The sequence below is a fragment of the Lepus europaeus genome, chromosome 7, assembly GCF_033115175.1.
Source record: "Lepus europaeus isolate LE1 chromosome 7, mLepTim1.pri, whole genome shotgun sequence".
In the NCBI taxonomy this organism is placed as follows: Eukaryota; Metazoa; Chordata; class Mammalia; order Lagomorpha; family Leporidae; genus Lepus; species Lepus europaeus.
Genome location: NC_084833.1, coordinates 90,757,330 through 90,782,776, shown reverse-complemented (window position 1 = coordinate 90,782,776; position 25,447 = coordinate 90,757,330). Strand labels below are relative to the sequence as shown.

Genomic DNA, 25,447 nt, shown 5'->3' with positions numbered 1-25,447 from the left:
AAGCTACAGAATTGTTAATTACTGGATATTGCTTCTCACTTTTGCATTGTTTGAGCTGCAACACTGATTGGTATGAATTCTGAATTACTATTATTTTTTCAGTCTTCCTGTCATGAAAGCATCTATTTAATATGAATACTTAAAACAGCAACATTATTGGTATCAAAGTCACTTCCTTATGTTCATTTTTTCTTATTTAAAAAAGGCACTAATTTTTACAAAGTTGTTATTACAACAAATATTGCTTTGGAAGATCTGAAACTCCAAATCAATGTATTCCATCAACCACAAGTATTATCAAGAAGCCCTAATTAATAAGAACACGAATGTGAAAAGCTGGTAAGATTAAAGATTATAAAATTGGTTTATTGTAAAAGCAATTCAAGAATACCCAGTTAAAATCTCATTACAATGCTATCCAATACAACCAAGAAGCAGTTAAACACTTTTACATGAGGAACGACATAAAACAAGAAAGACCACATCAAGGCTGTGATTCAAACTCAAAAAGAGAAAGGACTCTTAGGTCTCGTTAAGGTCAGTACATAAGGTATGATAACATCAAGGCACTGTGTCAGGTACCACAGTGTTGCTACAACATTGAGGTATAACTGGGAAAATTAAAGTCAAGGGGAAATGAAATCTGCATATTCTTGTTCATAGGTATACTTAAGTGACTAAAATTTTAGAAACTGCCTTCAATGATAGCAAGATGCGAGACAAGTCTTTATGGAAGAGAAAGAAGTTTATCAAGTTCTCTATCAAGGTCCCACTAAATCTTTACAACCCACTCCCACCCTCCCCCTAAGCTAAAGCTATTTTGCTGATATATAAGATAGGATCTTAATTTGTGGCTTACTGGCAAATTGTAGGCACTCCTTCTAAGTAGCTTTGATCTTCTGCACATTAAAAACAACATACTGTATCATTCATATACTCAATTTTGCATTTTAGGCAGAATTTCATTATTGCTCTAAAACTCAATGCATCTATACAGTGGCCATTTCCCCCCAGACTTATTCAAGATATAATCTTTCTGCTGTTTTCTTAATAAAAGCCTTAGAGTCAATTTTTTGAATGATCGACCTATGAATCATTATATACAACACAGTGATTGCATTTTTTTCAGCACTGAAAGTACTTAAAATAAAATTTACTTCCATTTTTGTACTCCTCCAAATCGAAGGGCCAAAATATTTAGATGTAATAATTGAAAAGAAAAATCTATCTTCCCAGGCTGAGGCTTTTCATAGCAGCTTTAGCCAGGAAAAGGGATTTTATGTCTGTTATAAACCCTTGAAAATAAGGGCTTACTCTGGAAACATTGAAAGACCCTTAAATCACAGGGGTGCTAGCTGGTGCCACTATAATTCATAACCAACTATTACTTCATAGCTTATACTGAAGAGTTAATTCATGCTCATTTTGTTCCTTTAAAAATACTCTTTGGAAACCATTATTACTACTGTAGACACAAACTCTAATTATATCTCTTCCTGTAAAAATAAAGGTATAATCATGATTATCTCTATTTCTTTGCTAATTTCAACTACCAATGTACATTTTTCAGTCTGATCACTTTACCAGCTAACTCATACCTTATGGCATTCTATATACTACCCAGGGTCAATTTTCAGCATATGGAAGTAGGAGCAAGTCTTACACCAACAATTTTGCAGGTAATATTTCAATCTAGTCTTTAATGTGTTCATTGCAAATGAAACCAAAGTACTAGAATTGACTTTCAAGAATAGGGAGAAATAAACTTCCAAAGCTAAAGAAAGCAAACCATTATAAAGCTTACTTCTGTTGTGTACATGATAAACCTACTCAGTGATTTCCCATCAAGACTCAAGATTCGTCCAGGGAAGTCTAAGAGGGAAAATAAAGCCTTTTCTTGTTTGCTCCTTTCTAATCCATCAGATACTACTTGTTGTGTGTTCAGAGGGCACACAGTACCCCTCTAGGCACTATCCATGTTAACAGCCCTTCCTAGAATACTAAACTACCTCAAACATCTGTAGGTTACCCCAATCAAGTTTAAACTATCTGTGAATATAAACTACTAGCCATGTACTCTAAATGCATACATTCAAAGCTACCATTTTAAAAATAAACTGGAAAGTAGAGAAACCTAAAAACAAAGATACATTCTGCTATCACACTATTATAAACATTTTAAGTGTGTGTGTGTATAGAGAGCGAATAATCAAGATTTAAATAATATGGTAAAAAACTAGGAAATGTAGATTTTACCAAAAAGAACTACAATAATCGCTCCAAGCTATACCTATAAACAGATTCACTAATATGGTAATTTGCCTAGGTTCCAACAAAAACAAAAACAAACAAACAAAAAACCATAAAATATCCACCAAAACCTATACTAGAGTATGTGGCAATAATTAATATATTTCTATGGAAATTGTCTCATGCCTTATAAGCTCCTAAAATAAAATCAAGGTCACTATGTGACGAATGATAGCACTAGGAGGAAAAAAAAACACTGAAAGTAAAACAGTCTTCAGCCTTAGTTTCAGCTATCTCTTCAAATCAGCATTAATCATTCAATATTAGATACAACATTTTTGGCTTGTCAGACCAGTAAGTCATGTTTTCCCACTGGCCAAAGGCAGCTGAAGAAACAATTGCTTGAACAAATTAAATGCTGTGACATGAAGCATTTGACTTCCAAGTCTGAGTACTTAGTTAAAATGACTGGTGAATGTCTAACTGGGCAAAAGGAATGGCATCCATCATCCAAACAGGCTCACTTCCCCCAGCCCCCAAATGAACAGTAGTTATAATAGCGAAAGAAATAAAACAGTTTTGTTTTTTGCTTTTTGATTCTTTAGAGCCAACTGTGAGAGAGGTCAGCAATATATTAACAGCAGCAATGGACAAGGAAGAGCAGAAGAGTGGATGAAAGAATCTTGCTGGACGTTTGTTCATCTGTTTCTGTATTGGCCAGAAAACTGTGACCGGCTTATTTGGAAATATCAGGTATTATGTCTTATCTCCTTAGATCCTTCACAGATTTAGAATTCAGTCTACCTGAGGGCTCTATAACCATGTAAGAAAGCTTTCTTTATCTAGCTTGGTGGCAGCCAAAACAGACTCCATATCATTAAGGATGTCAGAGCTCAAAGCTTCCTGCAGACTTGGCATCAACTCCTCTCCTTCTATGTTCATTCCATCTCCTTCCAGTGTTCCAAGGTCCACATTTGTCCCAGGAATGGCTTCAAGGTAGTCTGGGAAACGGTTCTGCTGTGAGGGCAGGGAGCTTTGGTTTATGGTATCACCTAGTTGGGAAGAGAGAGCGATTAATAAAGGCCTTTTAAAAAAGGTAACATCAGAAGTGTATCATATGAACATCCAGAAATACAGAGAGAAAGAAAAGCACTCCTGACCAACCTGAACTGAGGCCCAGAATTTATTTTAGGCTCTACTACCCACAGATAACAAAAGAACAATACCAAGTTTACTTTTTCATCAACATTTGTTCTGATGTTAACCAACAGTTTGACGGCTTACTACTATGTGCTGAGCACTGAAGGGGATCAGGAAAAAAATAAAAATCCCTTCAAAAATTATATGTAGCAGGGTGAAAAAGAGCAAGTATACTATACAGTAGCATTACTATCCTAACCATCACAATGAGATATAATATAAAAACAAATGGTAGAGGAGCCAGCACTGTGGCATAGTGGGTAAAGATGCCGCCCGTAGTGCTGGCATTCCATATGGGCACTGGTTTGCATCCTGGCTGCTCCACTTCCAATCCAGTTCTCTGCTTATGGCCTGGGAAGGCAGTAGAAGACAGCCCAAGTCCTTGGGCCTCTGCACCCAAGTGGGAGACCCAGGAGAAGCTCCTGGCTTCTGGCTTCAGATTGGCCCAGCTCCGGCCAGTGCAGCCATTTGGGGAGTGAACCAGCGGATGGAAGACCTCTCTCTGCCTCTGCCTCTCTGTAACTCTGCCTTCAAATAAATAAATAAATATTTAAATAAGGAAATAAATAATTAAATAAATGGCACAGACCTTATTTTTTCTGTTATGTACACTTTGGGGAATACTAAAATACAGTACAAGGACTGCATAAATATTCTATTAGACTCTTGGAGATTCACACTGACAACAGCAAAACAAACCTCTTACAAGTCTCTGAATAAGTAAGAGTCTTGCTTCTATGTTTCTAAACTCACCTGGCCACAGAACGTTTTTTGCATATGACAACATTAACATTCCTCAGAGCTTCAACAGAATATGCTCCTGAAAAGCTAATCCTTTGAGCACTTTATATAAAGGTTTTGAGAAAAAGAGAAAATAAAATGATAAGAGTGAAGAGAGGCATGGTGCATGAGACAGGTCTGAAATGACTCCTAAGGATAATTTAAGATCAAGGTAAGTAGAAACAAGGAGGTGGGGTGAACTCTAGGAAGCACCAAAGCCATGGTGCTGGGTAAGTACAGGCACAAAATAGAAGTTGTTGGCTACATTCGGAGCCAGCCAGCTATAGAACTGTTCCATTTCTTGCCAGTTCATGAAACAGCTCTCAAGTCCAGGGCAGTAAGCACTAGGAAAAGCAAAGGAGAAGTGGTTCCTTAAATGTCCCTGTGAGGCAGGTATTTCTTAGCTCCTGAAACACCACTACAACTATTCTCACAATAAAGTAGATGGGCCCCAACACATAACCTTTCCTATCCATTTTCCTGAGCCCCATAACAAAGTTGAGCCAAACCCCTCAGAGAAAAGAGACAGGCAGATGTTAAATCAAGTACAGAATACTCTCTCCAAAATTAAAAACACAAATCTAAAACAGGCAGACACTTCTAATAGGGTCCTGAATTACCAATCAGCATGTTAAAATAAGTTATGTTATCATTTTTATTCAGATAGGGGTAAGATACTCAATCCATGATATTGAAAAACCAGGAAAAGATTTAAATTACAAATCAGCATACATAAACAAAGCTGGCTCAAACTGAATGAAGTTTATAGGATTGTAACTGGCTTTCTTCTAAAGAACTTTTGCTCATCATGGTTTACCGGACCTGGTGATACTATGATTATCTCTCAGTAGAGGTCAGGTAACTAAAATAAAGAATACCAACCTGTATCCATTTCATCAACACTGTTCAAGAAGTCATCTGGGGTTCGAGGGACACTGTAGCTGCTCATGCTCAGTCCACTGTCTGTACTCTCATCTCGAGAGTGATAGGTACCACTACCAAAAAAATAAAAATAAAAAGTTAAAGAACATTTAAGATATAGTAGTAACATTTAAGAAATCTAAGATAAAAATAAACACTTGCTGAGTACCAACAGGATTCTCAGGGGATTAGTGACAATCTTGCCCTGTAACAGCTGAAACAAGTATCTTCCTCCATGGTCACAGACAGACCCTATACTATGAAGTGAAATATACAGTACTAATTAAAGCTGGTAGCTCTAAAGGACCAAGAGCTCTCTTAAGGTTGTGCAATTGATTGATGGCAACAACTGAAAAAAGTTACACCAATTTAGTCTTCCTAGCTGACATAAAATTCTCTGTAGAGTTTTTATTTCTATAATACCATTTGCACTGGGTGGGTGGGGGTCCACTCAACTCGTTTCAAGGTTTCAATTCTGCAGGTGTGTGCACAGGCAGAGAGGTCAAAATACAAACTTCAGGTGGGGGTGAGACAGGCCTGTACTAGTCTCACGTTAAATTCCTAGCTCTCATGTAGTGAACTTAAGCCAAGGAGAAATTAACCCAAAATAAAGAACTAGAATTCCTTTCTGGACTGGCCCAAAAATAGGTAAGTAACTGCTGATTAGATAAGAATGCCTGTAGCTTGATCTCCCTGCTTCTGTTTGAAGGGGGAGGGGAATACCAAAACACCTCTGCATAAGAGGAAGAAGAAACAAAACACAAGACAAGGAAAATCTCTTGAGAAAAACATGAGCCAAGACAGATACTTTTCCTTTAAGCTCAATGAAGTTTCCCAGATTTATATACCAGTATGGTAAATATCCTGAAACATTACTTTCTTTTTCTTTTTCTTTTCTTTTTTTTGACAGGCAGAGTGGATAGTGAGAGAGACAGAGAGAAGAAACATTACTTTCACAATCAGAACTCTTTCCTAAGCTAGTAGCACAAAGATATCACTTGGGTTGACTAAAACTATGAGTTCTACTAGTTCCAGAAAATTTTATGGGGAAGTATAAAAGCAAGGCAACTGTTATTCTTCTTAATGGTCTTTGAACATGAATGGGAATTTTAAACTTTCCACACAGCTTGGACACTTAAGTGGCTATTTAACTTACATAAAAGTTACAAAACAAAAACTAAGCTTTTAAACAAGCTTTTACTATTGGTCAAAGTCAGAAGCTCACTACTCCGTATTTCTTCCCTAAATCGCTCAATGCACTGGCCTTGCCCCACTGCCAACCTCATTTTGTATACTGGAACCACTGGTTTACTCTAATCCTTCTGCCAGATTTTGGAGAGCTTCAAAAGCCTCAAACAGATTCAATAAAACACACATTTGCCCCGAGACCATTTGCACACAAAGAGGCCATGTACCAAAAGGTCTTGGATGTGATTTGTTTTTATTTTTGCCTGCCCTAATCTGAGACAATGGCCTGGTGCTAGTCATCAGTCTATTTCCACTGCTGAGTATGGAGACCACATCAGACATCCAGTCTATTACAGAATATCTGAATTTACAGATTTGTAAAAAATTTACTCCAACCCACAGGGGAAGCATACAGGTAGTCCAGAAGAAAGCTTATATTTCTTGAATAGGAACTACTCCCTGAAGAATTCCACTCCCTGAAGCCCTACTCACTGAATAAACGTTTGCTGAACAGCTGTCACTACATTACAGACATTTGACCAGGCTCTGAGGACAACAGCAACAACCACAAACTGCAAATGGTGCTGAGAGACTAACAACTCCAGGAGAGAAAAGAAAAAAATATACTAATGAATTATATACAGGAGCTATGTGAACTATGTGCCCAAAGTACTTTCGGAATAATAAAAAAAAAAAAGGAGATTAACAAGGAAAAGGCAAAGGTTTCATAAAAGGGAATGTCTAAGCTGACCTTGAGGGAATCAGAATAAGAGAGAGGGGGGATACTACATCACTAGCAAGAGTCAACTCCAAGGCAAGGTAGAACAGTGTTTATAGTTTAAGGAATGCATAAAAATCAACTAGTAGGCAACAGAGTAACCAACAAGGAATACTTTATTTATATATGTACTCTTTATTTGGGAAGCAGAGGGAAAGCAAGAGCATGCACACTCCCATCTGCTGGTTAACTCCCAAATGCCTGCCACACTAGGCCTGGGCTGGGCCAAAGCCAGGAGCTGGGAACTTCATTCAGGTCTCCCACATGAGTAGCCGTCACCATCTGCCTCCCAAGGTCTGCGTTAGCAGGAAGCTGGGGTGAGGCGTTGAAGCTGAGCAGCGAAGATGTGGTCATCCTAACCTGCCTCTAAGCTGCTAAACCAAATACGCTCCCCAAGGATTAAAAAAAAAAAGTCACAATTAGATGTGTGCTTTATTTTTATTTTTTTTAACTTTTATTTAATAAATATAAATTTCCAAAGTACAGCTTATGGATTACAATGGCTTTCCCCCCCATAACTTCCCTCCCACCCACAAACCTCCTCTTCCTGCTCCCTCTCCCCTTCCATTCACATCAAGATTCATTTTCAATTCTCTTTATATATAGAAGATCAATTTAGTATATATTAAGTAAAGATTTCAACAGTTTGCACCCACATAGAAACACAAAGTGAAAAATACTGTTTGAGTATTAGTTATAGCATTAAATCACAACGTACAGCACATTAAGGACAGAGATCCTACATGAGGAGTAAGTGCACAGTGACTCCTGTTGTTGACTTAACAAATTGACACTCTTGTTTATGGCATCAGTAATCACCCTAGGCTCTAGTCATGAGATGCCAAAGCTATGGAAGCCTTTTGAGTTCACCAACTCTTATCATATTTAGGCAAGGTCATAGTCAAAGTGGAAGTTCTCTCCTCCTTTCAGAGAAAGGTACCTCCTTCTTTGATGACCTGTTCTTTCCACTGGGATCTCACTCGCGGAGATCTTTCATTTCGGTCTTGTGTGTGTGTTTTTTTTTTTTTTTTGCCAGAGTGTCTTGGCTTTCCATGCCTGAAATACTCTCATGGGCTTTTCAGCTGGATCCGCATGCCTTAAGGGCTGATTCTGAGGCCAGAGTGCTGTTTAGGACATCTGCCATTCTATGAGTCTGCTGTGTATGCCGCTTCCCATGCTGGATCGTTCTCTCCCTTTTTTGTTCTCAGATGTGTGCTTTAGAGACAGGGAACTACAGAGAATGGATGTATGATTCTTCCCTTACACTAGTAACACAGATTATTAACTGTCATTCTATGATCTTAACAGAAAACAGAATCTCAAGTTAAGCCCAGCCAGTAGCCCATTTCTCACTAAAACGTTTCAGAAAGAAGTAGGCATTTGGTGTGGCAGTTAAGGTATGACTTGGATGGCCACATTCCATAACAGAGTGCCTGGTTTGAGGGCCGGCTATTCCACCTTCCTTATAACATGCACCCTGGGAGGAGTTCTGGCTGCTGGCTTCTGCCTGGCCCAGTCCTGGCTATTGCAGACAAATCTGGAGAGTGAATGCACAGAGGGCAGATGTCTCTCAAATGTGTCCCTCTGCCTTTTAAATAAAATAAATAAAAACTGAGAAAAAAGTTTTAAGAAAAAAATCTCTACAAATAGCAGAAGGATATACACCCTATCCATTTAAAAACAGTTTAATTCCATCTCTGAATAATATAGGCCTTCAATAATATAGGTACTAGAATTATAGTGATCTGAAGGTTTCCTTGTGGTATATATATAAAAACAAACTCGGTGGCTATGACGTTTCCTAAACAGTTTCAGTTTTAACTTCAGAACCAAAATACTGAGTGTGTCAGAAGAGTAAATACAAATTTTAAAATACAATTTTAGGTGTCCTTAAAAATCAATTAGGATACCAACATTAATCTAAACACTGACCAAATGATGGGATATTCTATTACACTAAATATTTTAGCAGTTATGATAATTTTTCTTAGAATCATTGTTTTCAATTCAAGTGATGATAATTAAAGGGGTAGCATAATCGCTTCCCTAAACCAAAATATGCTAAAGTATTTCTAAAGTGTGTGTTGCCTAAAAGCAGTTTACAAAGGGAAATACATATATCTTCATATTTAAAAAACTGAAATTCTATAGATAGGAATTTTAGTTTCATCTTAATTTTATTAATATTTTAAAAGATTTATTTATTTACTTGAAAGGGAGGGAGGGAGAGGTGGAGAGAAAGAAAGATCTTCCATCTACTGGCTTACTTCCCAAATGGCCAAAACAGACAAGGTTCGGCCAGATCAAACCCAAAGCCAGGAACTCCATCTAGGTCTCCTATTTGGGTGGCAGAGACTCAAGAATTTGAGCCATCGTCTGTAGCTTCCCAGGCACATAAGCAGGAAGCTGATCCAAAGTGGAGTAGCTGGGACTCAAAACTGGCACTCTTGGCCGGCGCCGCGGCTCACTAGGCTAATCCTCCACCTTGTGGCGCCAGCACACCGGGTTCTAGTCCTGGTTGGGGCACCAATCCTGTCCCGGTTGCCCCTCTTCCAGGCCAGCTCTCTGCTGTGGCCAGGGAGTGCAGTGGAGGATGGCCCAAGTCCTTGGGCCCTGCACCCCATGGGAGACCAGGAGAAGCACCTGGCTCCTGCCTTCGGATCAGCGCAGTGCGCCGGCCGCAGTGCGCCTACCGCGGCAGCCATTGGAGGGTGAACCAACGGCAAAAGGAAGACCTTTCTCTCTGTCTCTCTCTCTCACTGTCCACTCTGCCTGTCAAAAACTAAAACAAACAAACAAACAAAAAACAAAAAAACAAAAAAACTGGCACTCTAGTATAGGATACAGGTGTTGTAAGTGACAGTTTAACTTGCTGAGCCAACATGCCTGTCCCACATCTTCATTTTAAATGGCTTTCTAGGCAAAGAATATGACCTGTTGCAGCTTGCAGTTTTTTTCTTTTCTTTCTTTTCTTTCTTTTTTTTTTTTGGACAGGCAGAGTTAGACAGTGAGAGAAAGAGACAGAAAAGTCTTCCTTCTGTTGGTTCACCCCCAAAATGGCCACCACAGCCGGCACTGCGCCGATCCGAAGCCAGGAGCCAGGTGCTTCCTCCTGGTCTCCCATGAGGGTGCAGGGCCCAAGCACTTGGGCCATCCTCCACTGCACTCCCGGGCCACGGCAGAGAGCTGGACTGGAAGAGAAACGACTGGGACAGAATCCAGTGTTCCAACCGGGACTAGAACCCGGGGTGCCGGTGCCGCAGGCGGAGTATTAGCCAAGTGAGCCACGGCGCCAGCCTAGCTTGCAATTTTCAACAGCAGTTTATAATACCATTACAATCTTCCTGAAATCCAAGATTTGTGGTAACTAAGAAGTATCATTAAGCTATATCATTTTCAAACACTGCCATTCATTTTAATGCATTTTTTTTAAAAGGTACAACCGTACGTATTATCTCTTTGAATCATGAACTATGGCTCTTGAGAACACGAGGCCTTAGAATGATGCTCTGTAAAAGCTCTGAGGTTGAACACCTATGTGGAAAATTCCTTCTAATGATCTTTATAATGCAAAAGTGGATTTATGATACAGTTCATTTGATTTCATAGAGAAGCATGCACATGTTCCTGCATGATTTTGTAATTCTAAGTAACTGTTAGTCAACAGTACAGGCAGAAGCAAACACGCTGTGACTCTGAATAAGTATCCTCCTCACAAGTCTCAACAGCTCACTTTTTCCTGTAGGAAATGGCTTTTAATCCTCAACTTTTATTGGAGAAATTTATTTACAGCTATAGTTGTTAGCTCACATCAGGTTCAAAACAGCCTATTACAAGCACTAAGCAACATGATCTTAAATTTACAATCTTTTCAGATACTAGACAGTAGCATCTCTTACCAACCTGTTAAGAAAGGGATCTGAGCTATTGGTTGTCATTGTTCTCAATTCCTGAGACATCCCAGGAGAAGATACTGGATTTTGAGTGCCACCATCCTGCTCCAGTGTTGGTAACTGGCTACGGAGAGCTAATTCCTTTAAAAACAAACATACACAAAAAACAACAACATAAACATAATATATCCTTTAACAAATTTGTTAGGTTTAAAGAATTAATGTTTAATAGGGTAACTGTGTACACAAAGTTGTAGTATCTATTTTAAATAACATACTTCCCAATCAGAGTGACCAAGTTCTTCTATCCACTGGAAGTGATTAAAAATTAAGTTGCCTAAATTTGAAAGTTTGCTTAGTTATATTAACCCCAAAACATATACACTTTGGTACTTAGCTTCATTTTGATATTTTCCTTAATATGGCCTATACTACCAAATTCTCCTTTGGAGTAGAAGGGCAAGTCTGGTCTTACTGTAAGATACTAATTCCCTCTTCATCCCCAACATTGTTTTGCATTTTGGTATCCAGTGTCTCATTTTGACTTCAGGTTTTTCTATCTTCAGTTAGAGTGTTTTATCCTCTACCAGGGAGAGAGGAGAAGGGAGAAAAAAAAAAAAAAGGTATCAAACATAAAAACATGAACCCAAAGTCCCTCCACTATAATCATAGGATTTAAAATCGGGTAAAATTTCTTCAGCGACATTCCACAATTTCTCAGCAGGATTCTACCTAGAACCTGAGCAGAGGCTATGGGCCACTACAAGATTTGCCTCAGCAGGTTTCGAGATAACCCAGACCTCAGTTACTATACTTGCCCAGGACCCACAGGCCAGTTCATCTCACTCGGACCAAACCCTAACACCTTCATCACTACTGTCTTTTTTCTATCATCTCTCTTTGAACTCTCCCATTCTCATCTTGCAAAGTGAGAAGTGACAATTGACAGTTTGCTCCCTGAAGGTCTGTATGATGACACTTTCTCAGAATACCATACCTTTTTCTTTCACATGCTATTCTGGCCTAGAATGCTTTTTCTTTCTTCCATATTATTTAAGACCTAGTGAAGACACCACCTTCTTTAAGTAACTCCCCATGATGACTCCATTTCCATATTGAGATGGGATTAGACACAAAGATGTCATGCCTTTCACACCCTTAGAACATGTAACACAATCACAGCATTTATCACACAATTTTGTAATTATTTATTTCTGTTGTACCCCTAAGGGCACAGTGAAGGAATGAACTGTTTTAGAGCATAAAATGACTTCTAATACTTTGAGTAATCCATATTTCTCTTAAAATACAAGGATGTATTTAGCAATAAACATTAGAATGTATAAAAGTATAATCTCTGGATGAGGATGGTGTATAGTTTCTGTGACAAAACTGTGCATCCTTCAAAATATGGGAATATTAGAGAATATCTTGAAGATCTTCATATGTTTTGCCCCATAAATTTCAAAGAGAAAGAGAGAAGGAGAGGGAGGGAGAAGGAGAGAGGCAGATTCATATCCTAGTTTACTCCCCAAACATCTGCAAGAGCTGAAACTGGGTGGGGGCCAAGGCTGGGAGGCAGTAACTCAGTTACTTGAGACATCATCACTGCCTCATAGGGTCCGCATTAGCAGAAAGCTGCAGTCGGGAATAGAGCGAGGAACTTTACTGACGTATTCAGATGTGGGGATGCGGGAATCCCAACATGCATTTTAACCACTAAGCTAACCACCTCGCCCTCATTTGATTTTTATCAAGGAAGATATGTTCACATTTCTATTTGCCTAACTTTGAACTCTTTCCAGCATAAAGTACTTGACACTAATCCATAAATCTTTACTGAAATAACTTAATTGGTTAAAATTTTCATATTGTTTTTACAATTTTTTATTCTATACCTTTTCATAAAACCCCCACTTTCCCAAGATCATTTTATGAGGTTAAAACAAATCATCTGGTGTAGCCTAGACTTTCAATGTTTTTGCTACCTTGAATTTTGCCAAAATGCTTGTTTAAAGCTGTCAAATTTTTATTTTGCTTTAGTAACTGAATTTCTATTATCAACAGATAATGCAGAGCAAACTATTCAGATTTACAAAAGAAAGGTAATTTAGAGATATTAACAAGAAGGCAAATCTGGGGGCCATGTTATGCTGTAGCAGGTTAAGCTGTTGCCTGTGATGCTGGCATGCCATATGGGTGCTGGTTCAAGCCCCAACAGCTCCACTTCCAATCCAGCTCCCTGCTAATGTGCCTGGGAAAGCAGTGGAGGATGACCCAAGTATCTGGGTCTCTGCCATTCATGTGACAGAGCCAGATGAAGCTCATGGCTCCTGCTTTGGCCTGGCTTCTCTTTGGTCACTGCAGCCATTTGGGGAGTGAACCAGTTGATGGAAGATCTCTGCCTCTTCTAAATCTGCCTTTCAAACTAATAAATCCTTAATAATAATAATAATAATAATAATAATAATAATAATAATGGCAAATCATTCCTAATTGCCTAGGGAGATGTTCAATGCCCTGAGAGATTACACAAAGATCTTGTCATCAAACTATATTTGACCCATGTCAACAGTAAGTAACCTATGGATTTTTCTAAACTGAACATGAGAAGAACAATGAAAACAGGTTACTTTATTTACTGGTGGTAGAGCCAGGGTGTTAAGAATTATTAATCAAAAGAAGAATTTGGAATGAAAATAAGTATAATATGATAAGGACAATGATATAAGTAACCAATGACAGACACCAAATGCAAGGTATGAATATTTAGCTGGGCTTTGAAACTTCTAGTTATAGTAAAGAGAAAATGATTCATTACCTACCCTAAGTAATTTCTAAACAGCTTTACTGAGATACAATTGATATAAAATAAAATACCTACAGAGTGCACAATTTTGGTAAGTTTTGAAATATGTATGCTGGAGCTGGTGCTGTGGCTTAGTAAGGTAAGCCTCCACCTGTGGTGCTCGCATCTCATATGGGTGCCAGTTAGTGTCCCAGCTGCTCTTGTTCTAATCCAGCTCTCTGCTCTGGCCTGGGAAACCAGTGGAAGATGGCCCAAGTGCTTGGGCCCCTGCACCTGCCTGGGAAACCTGGTAGAGGCTCCTGGTTCCTGGCTTCAGATTGGCCTGGCTCCGGCCAGTGCAGCCATGTGGGGAGTGAACCAGTAGATGGAAGACCTTTCTCTCTCTCTTCTTCTCTGTCTGCAACTCTGCCTCTCAAATAAATACAAAAATAAAAATGTTTTTAAAGAAATATGTATGCCTGTGAAACTCTACCACAATCAAGATAATCACTCCCAGAATTTTGTCCTGCTGCTTACCTCCCCAACTTCACCCTCAGAAACTAGTGATCTGTTTTTTGTCATTATTAGTTGGTATCTTACATAATTTTCTATAAATGGAAATCATAGAACATGTGCTTTTCACTTAGCATGATTATTTTGAGATGCAATCATATTACACCTATGATCCATTCTTTTTACTGCTAACCAACATCCCATTGTAGGGATACACAATTGTTTATACATCTGTGGATAGTCATGTAAGTTGTTTCTGAGTTTTGGCTTTATGCAGATACATGCTTTTCATTTCTCCTGGATATCCTAACCATCAAAAAAACCAGAAGTATACTAAGTGTATCCAGATTACTATTTCTACTATGATTCTCCTTATTTTTCTCAATGATGTGGACAAAGCATCAAATTTACATGGGGCCAAAATACTTTAACTACTATATAGACATTATCTTGAGGTGTCTTTTCTACCCTGTGGGAAGTTATATGTCAATTAAATGCGAGGAAAGAAGTATAAGAAGGGCCCATGGATTGTGGCTGGATCCTGGGTCCATACAAGTCCATTATATAAAGCAGGAAAACTTGTGTCCCTTTGTGAATCACACGGGAGAGTTCCTTACAGACCAGGCTGGGATCACTGGCTCTCCTTACTGTGCAGAGAGCTCTGACTTCAAATGTGTCCTAGATTAGCTAAGATTTATAAGCTCAATGGGAAAAGCTACCACATTTTTGTATTATTAGAGAAGAAAATGAGCTAAAAATACTTGCTTTACTTAGAAAAAGTCAAACACTCTAGAAGAACTATTTGACCTTTGAAATACAGAACAGAAGCATGATTAACTTTTGGCTGAATTTCCTATAACTTGCTTATTTCCCCATTTTTGAAAGTCTGTCAAACTATTTATTCTAACTACCTTTGGGAAAAGAGAAGTTTAACAAACTTGTATTTTTAGCTCACTATGATAATTTTAGGCATTGTGTTCAGCATAAAATAATCCAAAAACTCCTTAGAGATAGACGTAACTTTCAACATGAAATGTTTCAACTGAAGTCAGTTTTGTAAACAATCCAATTATGTTCCAAGGCTTATTTTTAAAATAACTAGGCCAGATTTACAAGTTACAAAATAACGTTCATATTCATCCAAAATGTTTTGATAAAATCACTTTACTGCTATAAAATAGGTATTTTGTAAATAGGTATAAAGAGGTTTATTTTTCTTTAAATGTAGTAAAATGGAGAGTTTATAACTAATTCCCTTTTTAACTAAACATTAGATTAAGTACCTTCATTTCATACTTATGCATATTAAAACAATTTTTTTGGTAAAGTCATTAGCAAAAGTTGTATATAACCCTGAAACTAATTGTAGAATTTCACATTTAAAATTCTTAAACTTCAAGCAGAACATTCACTTTCACAATAACAACCCTTGGCTAAGAAAATAAGGAATTATAAAGCTTACTCATAATGGAAAACCCGTGACTTAACTGTTCCTCAGTGGAAGCAGGACAGCCTATGCAAAGAACTCTTCTTTTAACTAATTCTAATTTCATGTTCACGTCCTTCAAAAGCTGACTTAGGTAATCATGGAGTAGGACATACGCCCAAGTTTTTTGGGGGGTGGTGGTGGTTAAGATTTACTTTATTTGTTTGAAAGGCAGAGTTACAGAGACAGAGAGGGAAAGACAGAGAGAGAGGTCTTCCATCTGCTGGTTCACTCCCCCAACAGCCGCAACAGCTGGGGGTGGGCCAGGCTGAAGCCAGGAGCTTCCTCCAGATCTGCTACGTGGGTGCAGTGGTCCAAGGACTCTGCTGTTTTCCCAGGTGCGTTAACAGGGAGCAGGATTAGAAGCAGAACAGCCTGGACTCAAACTGGTGCCCATATGTGATGCCAGAGTCGCAGGAGTCAGCTTTATCTGCTATGCCTCAATGCTGATTCCACCGACTTCCCTTCTAAGATCTGCCTTCTTAAAACAGCCCAATGCTAAGAATGTTGTTTGATTTTTAATGTTTACATCACTTCCCAAAGTTATCTCCAACTTCAGGACAACATTTTTGATACAGAAAGATATACAGATTTGAGGGATGCAACTGTGGCACAGCAGGTTAAGTCCTCGGTGCAATGCTGGCACCTGTATGAGCTCTGGTTTGAGTCCTGGATGCCCCACTTCCAATCCAGCTCCATGCTAATGCACCTGGCAAAGTGGTGGGAGATGGCCCAAGTGCCTATCCCATTTGAGGAGAGAAACAGCACATGAAAGCTCTCTCTCTCTCTGCCTTTCAAATAAATACATCTCTAAAGAAAACAAAATAGTTCTAAGTTCCGTAAAACGTCTAAAACAGAGCTGCAGTGTGCATGTGTGCATATATGTACTTATTTATGTGAGAAATAGAGGTTCCTGCTTTTACACTGATTGAACTCCAAAAACATATATTTAGGGGGAAAGATTAGACTGTTTTCCTACATAAATACATGCAATTTCCCTCCTGATTTTGACAATTGCTTCAAATACAAACAATAACCTTTTGTTTACCTTTTTTATTGAACCCACTGAAACAAATTACATTTATTGCATATGAAAATATTAATGATCTGGAGAGGTGATTATGGAATCAACTTTATTTACTTTTTTTTTTTTTTTTTTTTGATAGGCAGAGTGGACAGTGAGAGAGAGAGAGACAGAGAGAAAGGTCTTCCTTTGCTGTTGGTTCACCCTCCAATGGCCGCTGCAGCTGGTGCTCCACGCTGATCCGAAGCAGGAGCCAGGTGCTTCTCCTGGTCTCCCATGCGGGTGCAGGGCCCAAGGACTTGGGCCATCCTCCACTGCCTTCCCGGGCCACAGCAGAGAGCTGGACCGGAAAAGGGGCAACCAGGACAGAATCCGACGCCCCGACTGAGACTAGAACCCAGTGTGCAAGCACCGCAAGGCGGAGGATTAGCCTGTTGAGCCACGGTGCCGGCCCAACTTTATTTACTTTCTAAAAGCAATTTTTATTTTTAGCAAATAGTGAACAATGTAAGTGTATTCATTTCTAGATGATATATGACAAATAAGTCAAAGTTCTGTTGGGAGACAGGAGAGAGTGGTAATCAATTTGTTTAAGTGAACTGGAAATACAAACTTAGAAATGGAGAATAACTCTAAAAATATGTATTTTAAAAACAGTTTGTCTTAGTGATAGCAGTTTATGTCAACAATTCTAAAAACAGAAAAAGCCATTTATAATGGTTCAAAATAGGGGCCTGCCACACTCTTTTTTTTTTTTTAAAGATTTATTTATTTGAAAGGCAAAGTTTCAGAGACATCTTCAAGTAGCATAAAAAACGGAGTTCCAGTTTGGTAGCATTATTCTGAGATTCAATATTCTTTTTGAGAGATTTTTTGGAATTAGGTCTTTTGTAATTTGTGGTACTTAATTACGGTCTGAATTAAAGTAATAGGAGTTATTAAACCATTGTTCAAACAACAAAGAAGAGGTGATTTTAATTAATAAAACAAACAAAACAGCCTATTAGAGTGTGCAAAGTGTGAGGTTAAATGCTTCTCATTTTATACAAAATTTTCAACATATCCACAAAAAAATTATTCTTATTTAATCAATATTAGGGCTTCAAAGAGAAGAGACACATATTAGAAAAAGTGTTAATAGGATTCTGAATCAGCTTTCCTAGCATCTGCTAACATGAAAGTTTGGAGGATAAAAAGCCAAATTTTCTATTACTAAATTCAGGGTATAAACTTGTTGGCAACTTCACATGGCTCTCAATAGTGGAATTATTTTGCTCTATTTGACCAAAACTGTTGGACATCTGAACCTCTTCAACATTTAGGGGTAATAAGTGCAGTACAGTATTTTCAACAGTAATTAAGATTTAATCATCTTTAAACCAGTGATTGACCATGATATACAATTATTATTACATATAAGGAATGACAATTACACAAATTAGTTGCAAAATACTTCTACTGTAATTTCTATGAAGGCTGAAGCAATTACTTGCTCAGAAACAAAAACAATTCCCTATCATTTCTCTGTCAACCTAAATAGGAATTGGCTGCTGAGTTAAGATAAGTACACAGCACTATTTTATTTTATTTTTTTATCTTCTGGGTAGTTTTTAAAATTTATTCTCATTTATTTGAAAGGTATAGTGATATTGGATATGTGACTAAGAGAAGGAAAGAGAGAGAATCAATCAATCTTCATCCACTGGTTCATTCCCAGATGTCTACAACAGCTGGGGCTGGGTGAGGCCCAAGCCTGGAGCTGGGAACGTCACTGAAGTCTTCAATATGGGGAACAGGGACCTAGGTACTTGAGCCATCATCTGCTGCCTCTCAGGGTGGGTACTGGCAGGAAGATGGATGTGAAGTGAGGCAAGTATCTTAAATGGCAGCCTAACCTGCTATGCCACAATGTCTGTCCCACATTTTCTGGGTGATGTTATGAATTCTCATGAGGCCACTTAGGGATGAATTTGACTTGGGCCTTGTCAAGGAAATGGAGACCCTCAGTTGATATGAAGGAAGAGAGAAAAAGCAAAGTTTTTACTGTGGAGAAAAGTTCACAAGTAGAATCATGGCCATAAGGTAGCAGAGTACACTCAGCTAATGGAAGAGAAACTGGCTTAACCAGAATCAGTGAGAGAGAAGAACACAAGCCAGGTTGCAGAGTTTAACTTGATCTCATAGATATTAGGGAACCCCAGACAGTAAGAACCATATCCTTTAGCACAAGAGAAGGTTAAAAAAAAAAAAAATTCATACTCAGGAGGAACTATCTTTTCTTAAAAATGTTTCTCTCTAAAGACATTGAAATAGAAGCTGGAATGCATTCTTATACCCCGTCTCTCAAATGGTCCCTCCAATTTATAAAAGAGCATTGATTTGTAAGAGAGACATGACTAGAAAACAGTGAACAGTAAATACTGAATATCAAAAAGCAAAGATATTCAAAGTTTCATATGAGATACAAATTGCTTCTGAAACATAAAAATCATGCATAATCAAAACTAAAAATCTTAAGTCCTATAAGGACAAATTTTCCTCAAATTCTGTACATTATAATGAATTAAGAGTTCCATACTTAAGAAAATGTCTCTAAGGTTTTCTTTAGTTTTCAAAATTTTGTATTTCAGCAACATTTGAGGTGTATCTCAGAATTTTTTCATTAACTCACCCATACCAACACAGACATGATTTGTTAATCTTATGAAAAGTACTTAAAGATAGCTTTTTAATCCAGTAATTCATAAACATTTTAAAGTTTGGTATCTTCCCGCTTCCCAAAGCATATGAGGTATATAATTATAAAATAATTATACTGATTTTAGTCTGGCTTGCACTCACTCAGCTGTTCAACTTTCTATTAGAAAAACAAAGACAAATAATAAAAAAAAAAAACCTTTGAAAAACAATGGTACTCACATATTGAGTTACACCTTTATATAATCTCTCCTTTCAGACTGCAAAGCCTTTTCTTGCTTTCTTGAGTATACTACTAAACCTTATTTAAAACCATCTTCTTTTAAGATATGTCTCTTTGTGAAATCTTTCGTAATATTGTTGAAACTCAGAAAATGATACCCCACAATAATGGCACTTTGGCATGTTGAGTACTTTGAACCAAAGAACACTGGAAAGGCTCAGAAACCAAGTGTTTTTTCTGAACTCTCCTGTTCTTTCTACCCTAAGGCAGGCCATAAAACCTAGAATTCTCTCTCCCCCAATGCAGGCCACAGAAACTGGAATTTCTCTTTCCCAAAGCAAGTCTTAGAAACTCCTACCCCACTACCCCAAAGCAAGCCATAAAATCTAAAAATATTATTATAACCTTGCTCTACTTTTCTGTGTAAGAACTGGTCATAAAGAAATGCTCTGACCTACCTTGTCTGAGAGATCGTAAGATCCTCATTTCAGAAAGGGTTCTGCCCTAAACTCAGGAGGAAGGAATGCTGCACAGAGAAGCCAAGAAGAATCTAACTTCAGGCTTTGCTGGCTTTCCCTGTCAGTACTATCACCTTTAGACTGTACCCTTTCATCTAAAAACATCTTTACCTAGCTGTTCATTCTTCATTGAACTTAGGTATAGAGAATTTTCCCTCGTTCTTCAAATCTTCACTTTTGAAAACTTTCTATGTCACCTAAACCTTTGGTTAAGTAAATTTTTTATGCTTTTCTTGTTAAGCTACTTTTTGTTTTAGGAGTGTCAGTCATGATCCTTATTATGGGTAAGAAAAGGCATTAGATATTTCTGCTCCTATAACATGTACCGTAAGATCCTCTAGAAAACATATAAGATAAAAAATACTTATATACATGCTTTCTTGAATAACTTATATGATTTGTATCTGAGCTACAATAAACTTAAATCCATATTGGAATTTCATACATACATTTCTTTAATTTTTACAATTATGCCAGGTAAATATAGACAACTAAAATATACATAACAACTTAATATTTTAATCCCCACTATATACACAGTCAATTTTAAAAGGTCTCTCTTTCAGGTTTCTTGCATTGGCCTAAGCAATCTAAGTCATCAATTCTGTAACTTTAGTATCTTAGAATTTTTAATTGCTTACAAGCCCACACTTTCCTAAAGGTTTACTATTTTACAGAAAGCTAAGAATTCCTGGAGATAATTTAATAACAGTAACTGTTCTATTCAAGCATGAAATACAGAGTTAGAAACATTTAGCTCATTTACTAGATTTAAGGGGTAAGATGAGTAGAAAAATAAGAGAAACAATCCCAATATCTACTTTTGGCATGAAGAACTCTTTACTTGAATCCAAATAATCTCATTTGAGTAAATTTCTGCTCCTATGTTAGTTTCCACTTCATTTATCATGAATAAAAGCCACCTTTCAGAAACACATAAGAGAAAAAACAAGGAAAAAGTCTTCACTTTTTAAGATCTAATATTATGTTGCTTTTCACAGTCAAATATGAATTAGTACCTTCATATGAATGTCTAACTTTTGTGAAGCTGACTTATTATAAGCTATTCCCTTACTTGGTGGTTTGATTAAATGGAGGCATTTGATAAAGAAGAATAAAATATACTCTCTCACAAAGTTAACTGGTTTCTAGGAGGCCTGAATCTGACTTTATCAGCACAGTTCTCCAGTGGACAAGTTAACAGTATCTGAAATGAGTGGAATTTGTCAACTCCCACTTTCCAGCTGATTCTGAAACAATGCACTTATTTAGCCTAGTAAAAAAAGGAGCTACACTGAATGTGAGATGTTTTATGGTTACTTCTACCCATTCAATATAAGTGTAATGATCCTCTAGCTCCTAATTCTTTCAAATCTTGTGGACCCTAAACACACAGAATCTCTTCTGGTTTCAAAATTGAGATTCTTCCCGTGAGTTAGACACAAGTGCTGATGTTAGAAAGAAAAGTGGTCATTCCAGCTAAATAAGATGCTTTAACAACCAGTGCTCCCTGGGGTTTATCAGGGAGAAATGTTGATAAAAGCCAACAAAGAAATCTGGAACACTATCCAGGCAGATCCTTCTCTCGCCTTAATTTTGATATTGTTCCTTTGGAATGAATGTCTAAGGCAAAGAATATTTTATCCTCATGGTATGACTCTTAAAAAGACTTTCTAAACTAGACTATCCAACTAAATAATTTATACTATCTTTTATTATTGCCAAGCTTATTAATTCATGTAATCACTAATATTTTAGGCTGTTCAAATAAAAATTAGGCACACCTCCATATTGAACAATTCAGACACAAAACATTTCAAATGTGGGATAAAAGACCTCCAGGGAATCAATACACTAATTAGAAGCCCTCTGGGAAGAGAAGGAAGGACTAGATAGTACAGCCTTTCTGGGAACAGCAATGTTAACTTAAGTATCCTGTATAAAGATGGCTCACAGTTATACTCTGGGCTAATCTACAGTAAGGACTGGCCCCTGGAATGCAAGTTTCTCTTCCCTAACATCCTTTTTTTTTTTTTTTTTCCAGTGCTAAAACATCAGATAAGAGCCTACCTGACATTTTGGAGAATTTGCTGTGCTGGGATTGATATTCCGCATTGCCTAAGAGTAAAAAATAAGACGGATAAAAATTACTTTAAGCCACGTGGTTTGGCTGTGTAGGCTGACTTACAATTGTATCCAGACATATCACCATAGCACAGAATTCCCAAGCTACCCAAGAAGAAGCAGACTGAGGAAGACAGGAGCCAATGGAGTCACCATGTAACAACACTGAAATCTCAGAAATTTTTAACAGCATTGAGTAGATAGGACAGCAAGAATTGAGGTGTCAGGACTAAAATAAAATTTGATATTGGTCAGGTAGGTTCTTTGTTTCTGAGTATTATGCAAGTAAAATGATTTTGATGTTTCAGTAATAAGAGAAACTATCAATGGAAGAAGTTCACAGGAAGCCAAGACTTAAGATACACTAAATATATATTGATTGCTAAAAGGAATTCTAAAATATAGACTATTAGTATGAGAATACAGGAGGTCTATCATTTCAACATAAGAAAAGACAACACAGTAGGTAAGTAAAGAAGAAATAAAGAAGTTACCTTTAAAGGAACTGAAGCTATTCTGTCCAAGACCCATCACCCAGAGTAAGAATAAGATTTAGAAAAATTCTTTAGAAGGAAAAACTTTTACAAGTAGCAGTGTTTGGCCCACCAAAAAAACCAGGCTTATCTATAGCACACAACAAAATGAAGAATGGTCCATTTGTAAGACTTCAAAAATCTCAAAAACAGCAAGACTTCAAACATCAGCAGTCAAAGAACTTTTCACTTGTTAAGGTTTCGTGACAATCTTCATTCATATGTGAAATTTAGACTAGTATGTACTTACACCAACTAGTTCTCAATAACTATAAAATGAAAAGCAAACAATGAAAACAGCCTGTATAAAACATACTTAAATTGCCTTATTTCTTCTAATATCCTTGTAATTATATTACTGATGGTGTGACCTCATTCTGGCAATACAGTTTTATCTAAATAAAAAAGCCTTCCTTTATAGTAATATGTTAAAAAGTCAGTTAGAGCTATAATAAACCATGTCAATATGCTTCCTCTCTCCAACTTGTTCACAGCAGATAAAGAAACATCTCTTTCTAGACCATTTTCTAATATCAAATGCTGGCATAAACTCTCTTACTGCCTCAATCAGGGTGTACCTCTGACCCAACCACACTACATTACACTCACTGACAGAACACATTTTAAAGGTAGTCTGTCTGGGCTTCCATGGCTTAATTTATCAGGAACCAGTTCCTAAAATCCCAAATCAGAGTTCAGAGACAGTTATCAAGTTCATGTATTTTGCTGACACTCAAGTGACATTCTTAAAATATAGTCCAATAAAAAGGTATCTTTAAATGCTCACATCTTTGTACAGGAATGCAGAGTACAATAATTCTTAAATGTCTACATTTAGCACACCATGATTTGTGGGGGAAAAAATAGTACAGATAAATGTATTTTATGTTTGTTAATAGAGTATCTCTGGGGACAAAGTAAAACCCAAGAATCTCAGTTATTTACATCTAAAGGAGAGAATTGGGCAAAAGATTTTACTTCCAATGTACTTACCTTTTCTACACTTTCAATACTGTACTGATTTTTATCTACTTAAAATATTTTATGTATATATGTATGTGTGTGTGTTTTAAAAAATTTATGGAAAATAGAATCAAAAGCTAAGTTAATTTTGGCACAAAAGCTTTGAAATCCATGAATAGTTTATATTTCTATAAATTTATATAAACTATACAAGGATTTCAAGACATTTTTGTACCAAAATGAACTCATTTTTAAATTTCATTTTCATGAATTTTTTGAAGTACTGCAGTAAAAATTAAAAATATCCACATTGCTTGAGCCATAGGATCACATCCTCAGTTCAAACACTTATCTATCCACTCTGAAACAAAGTAAAAATTAATTTTGACATAAGATATTAATTTATTCTTACAGAACATAGTAGTTCTGAAAGGCAACTGACAAAAATATTCAGAAAGGGTTTCAAACTCTCCACTGTTTGGTCTTACCCTTATCAACATGAAAAAAAAAATGTAAATCAAGTAATCTTAAGGGAAATTTGGTTCTTCTAAACTTGGGGATAACTTGTATTTATTTGAAATGAAAATCCTTAGATTGAGCAATACTAAAACATATATGTTATTCAAGAAATGGCATACTGATGTACCTCCTAATCCTTTGTTCCTGATAAATAAATCATTTAAAGCAAATGGGATTTTTCCCCAAGTGATATCCCATAGTTTCCCCCTTTTTCAGATCCTCAGAAATATTAATCTATAATTCCATGTACATTTGTGGAAGCAACCTTGTTTCCTGGGATTTCTGCTCAATTGCAATGACTATGGCCAGCTCTTTATGATTCAAGTTACAAGTCACATCCTATGTGATCACAGACCAGTCAAGAAACTAAGGACAGAGTTGAACAGAATGTTCTTGCATTGCTCGAATTTTACAGAGACAACAACCTTTGTGACTAATAAGCAGTAAAAGGAAGTTTACTTAAGTTCACATTGGAAAACAGTCCCCAAAAAATGGAAGGCTGGTTTTCTAACCTGTGGCCTCACCTGCCGGAGCAGTTCTTGGTGTTTCAGTCGCAGTCTCTCTTTCTCCATTTGCAATTGTTGCAGCCTCATCTGTTGCTGCTGGTTGGAACTGCCACCTCCCATGACACCCCCTTGTGGGCTCTGAGGAGCAAGGGGTGGTGGCTGTTTCACTGGAGCACTCTGACTGATTCTCTGATTCATGGCTGAAATGAAACAAAAGATCTGTCCTAAAAAACCAGCTAAGAAACAGAAAAATATGACTTTGTAATTAAAAAACAATTGGAGATACTCATAGTAGATTTTTGCAGTAAGAATGGAAATCACCTAAAATTCCACCAACTGTACAATGATTGCTTAGTATCGCTGTCATCACTGCTGTTACAAGATGTAAGGCAACATAAGAAAAAAGAAAGACAAGGTAGTTCTACTATGCAATTATTAGAATAATCTCTAACACATACTAGGTAACTTCAAACTGTTGGCAGTTTATTTCGGAACAAAAAACTCTGAAATACATGCATCAAAGAGGACTTCAAAAAATGGAAA

The 25,447-nt window shown here is 37.2% G+C and overlaps 1 protein-coding gene across 12 annotated transcripts in view; it reads right to left on the bottom strand.

Moving 5' to 3' along the window:
* Positions 1-345: 345 nt before the first annotated feature.
* The window catches only part of YAP1 (Yes1 associated transcriptional regulator), a 147,989-nt gene continuing 122,887 nt past the window's right edge, over positions 346-25,447 (bottom strand). For 3 of the 12 annotated variants that reach the window (XM_062196918.1, XM_062196919.1, XM_062196926.1), the window contains 5 exons: positions 24,911-25,104; positions 22,330-22,377; positions 11,021-11,151; positions 5,113-5,225; positions 346-3,302 (listed from right to left, as the gene is read on the bottom strand). In XM_062196918.1, coding sequence (XP_062052902.1) covers positions 3,064-3,302; positions 5,113-5,225; positions 11,021-11,151; positions 22,330-22,377; positions 24,911-25,104 — 725 coding nt within the window. In that variant the 3' untranslated portion in view covers positions 346-3,063. The remainder of the gene's footprint in view (positions 3,303-5,112; positions 5,226-11,020; positions 11,152-22,329; positions 22,378-24,910; positions 25,105-25,447) is intronic. The other 9 variants (XM_062196920.1, XM_062196921.1, XM_062196927.1 and 6 more) reach the window with 3 other exon arrangements.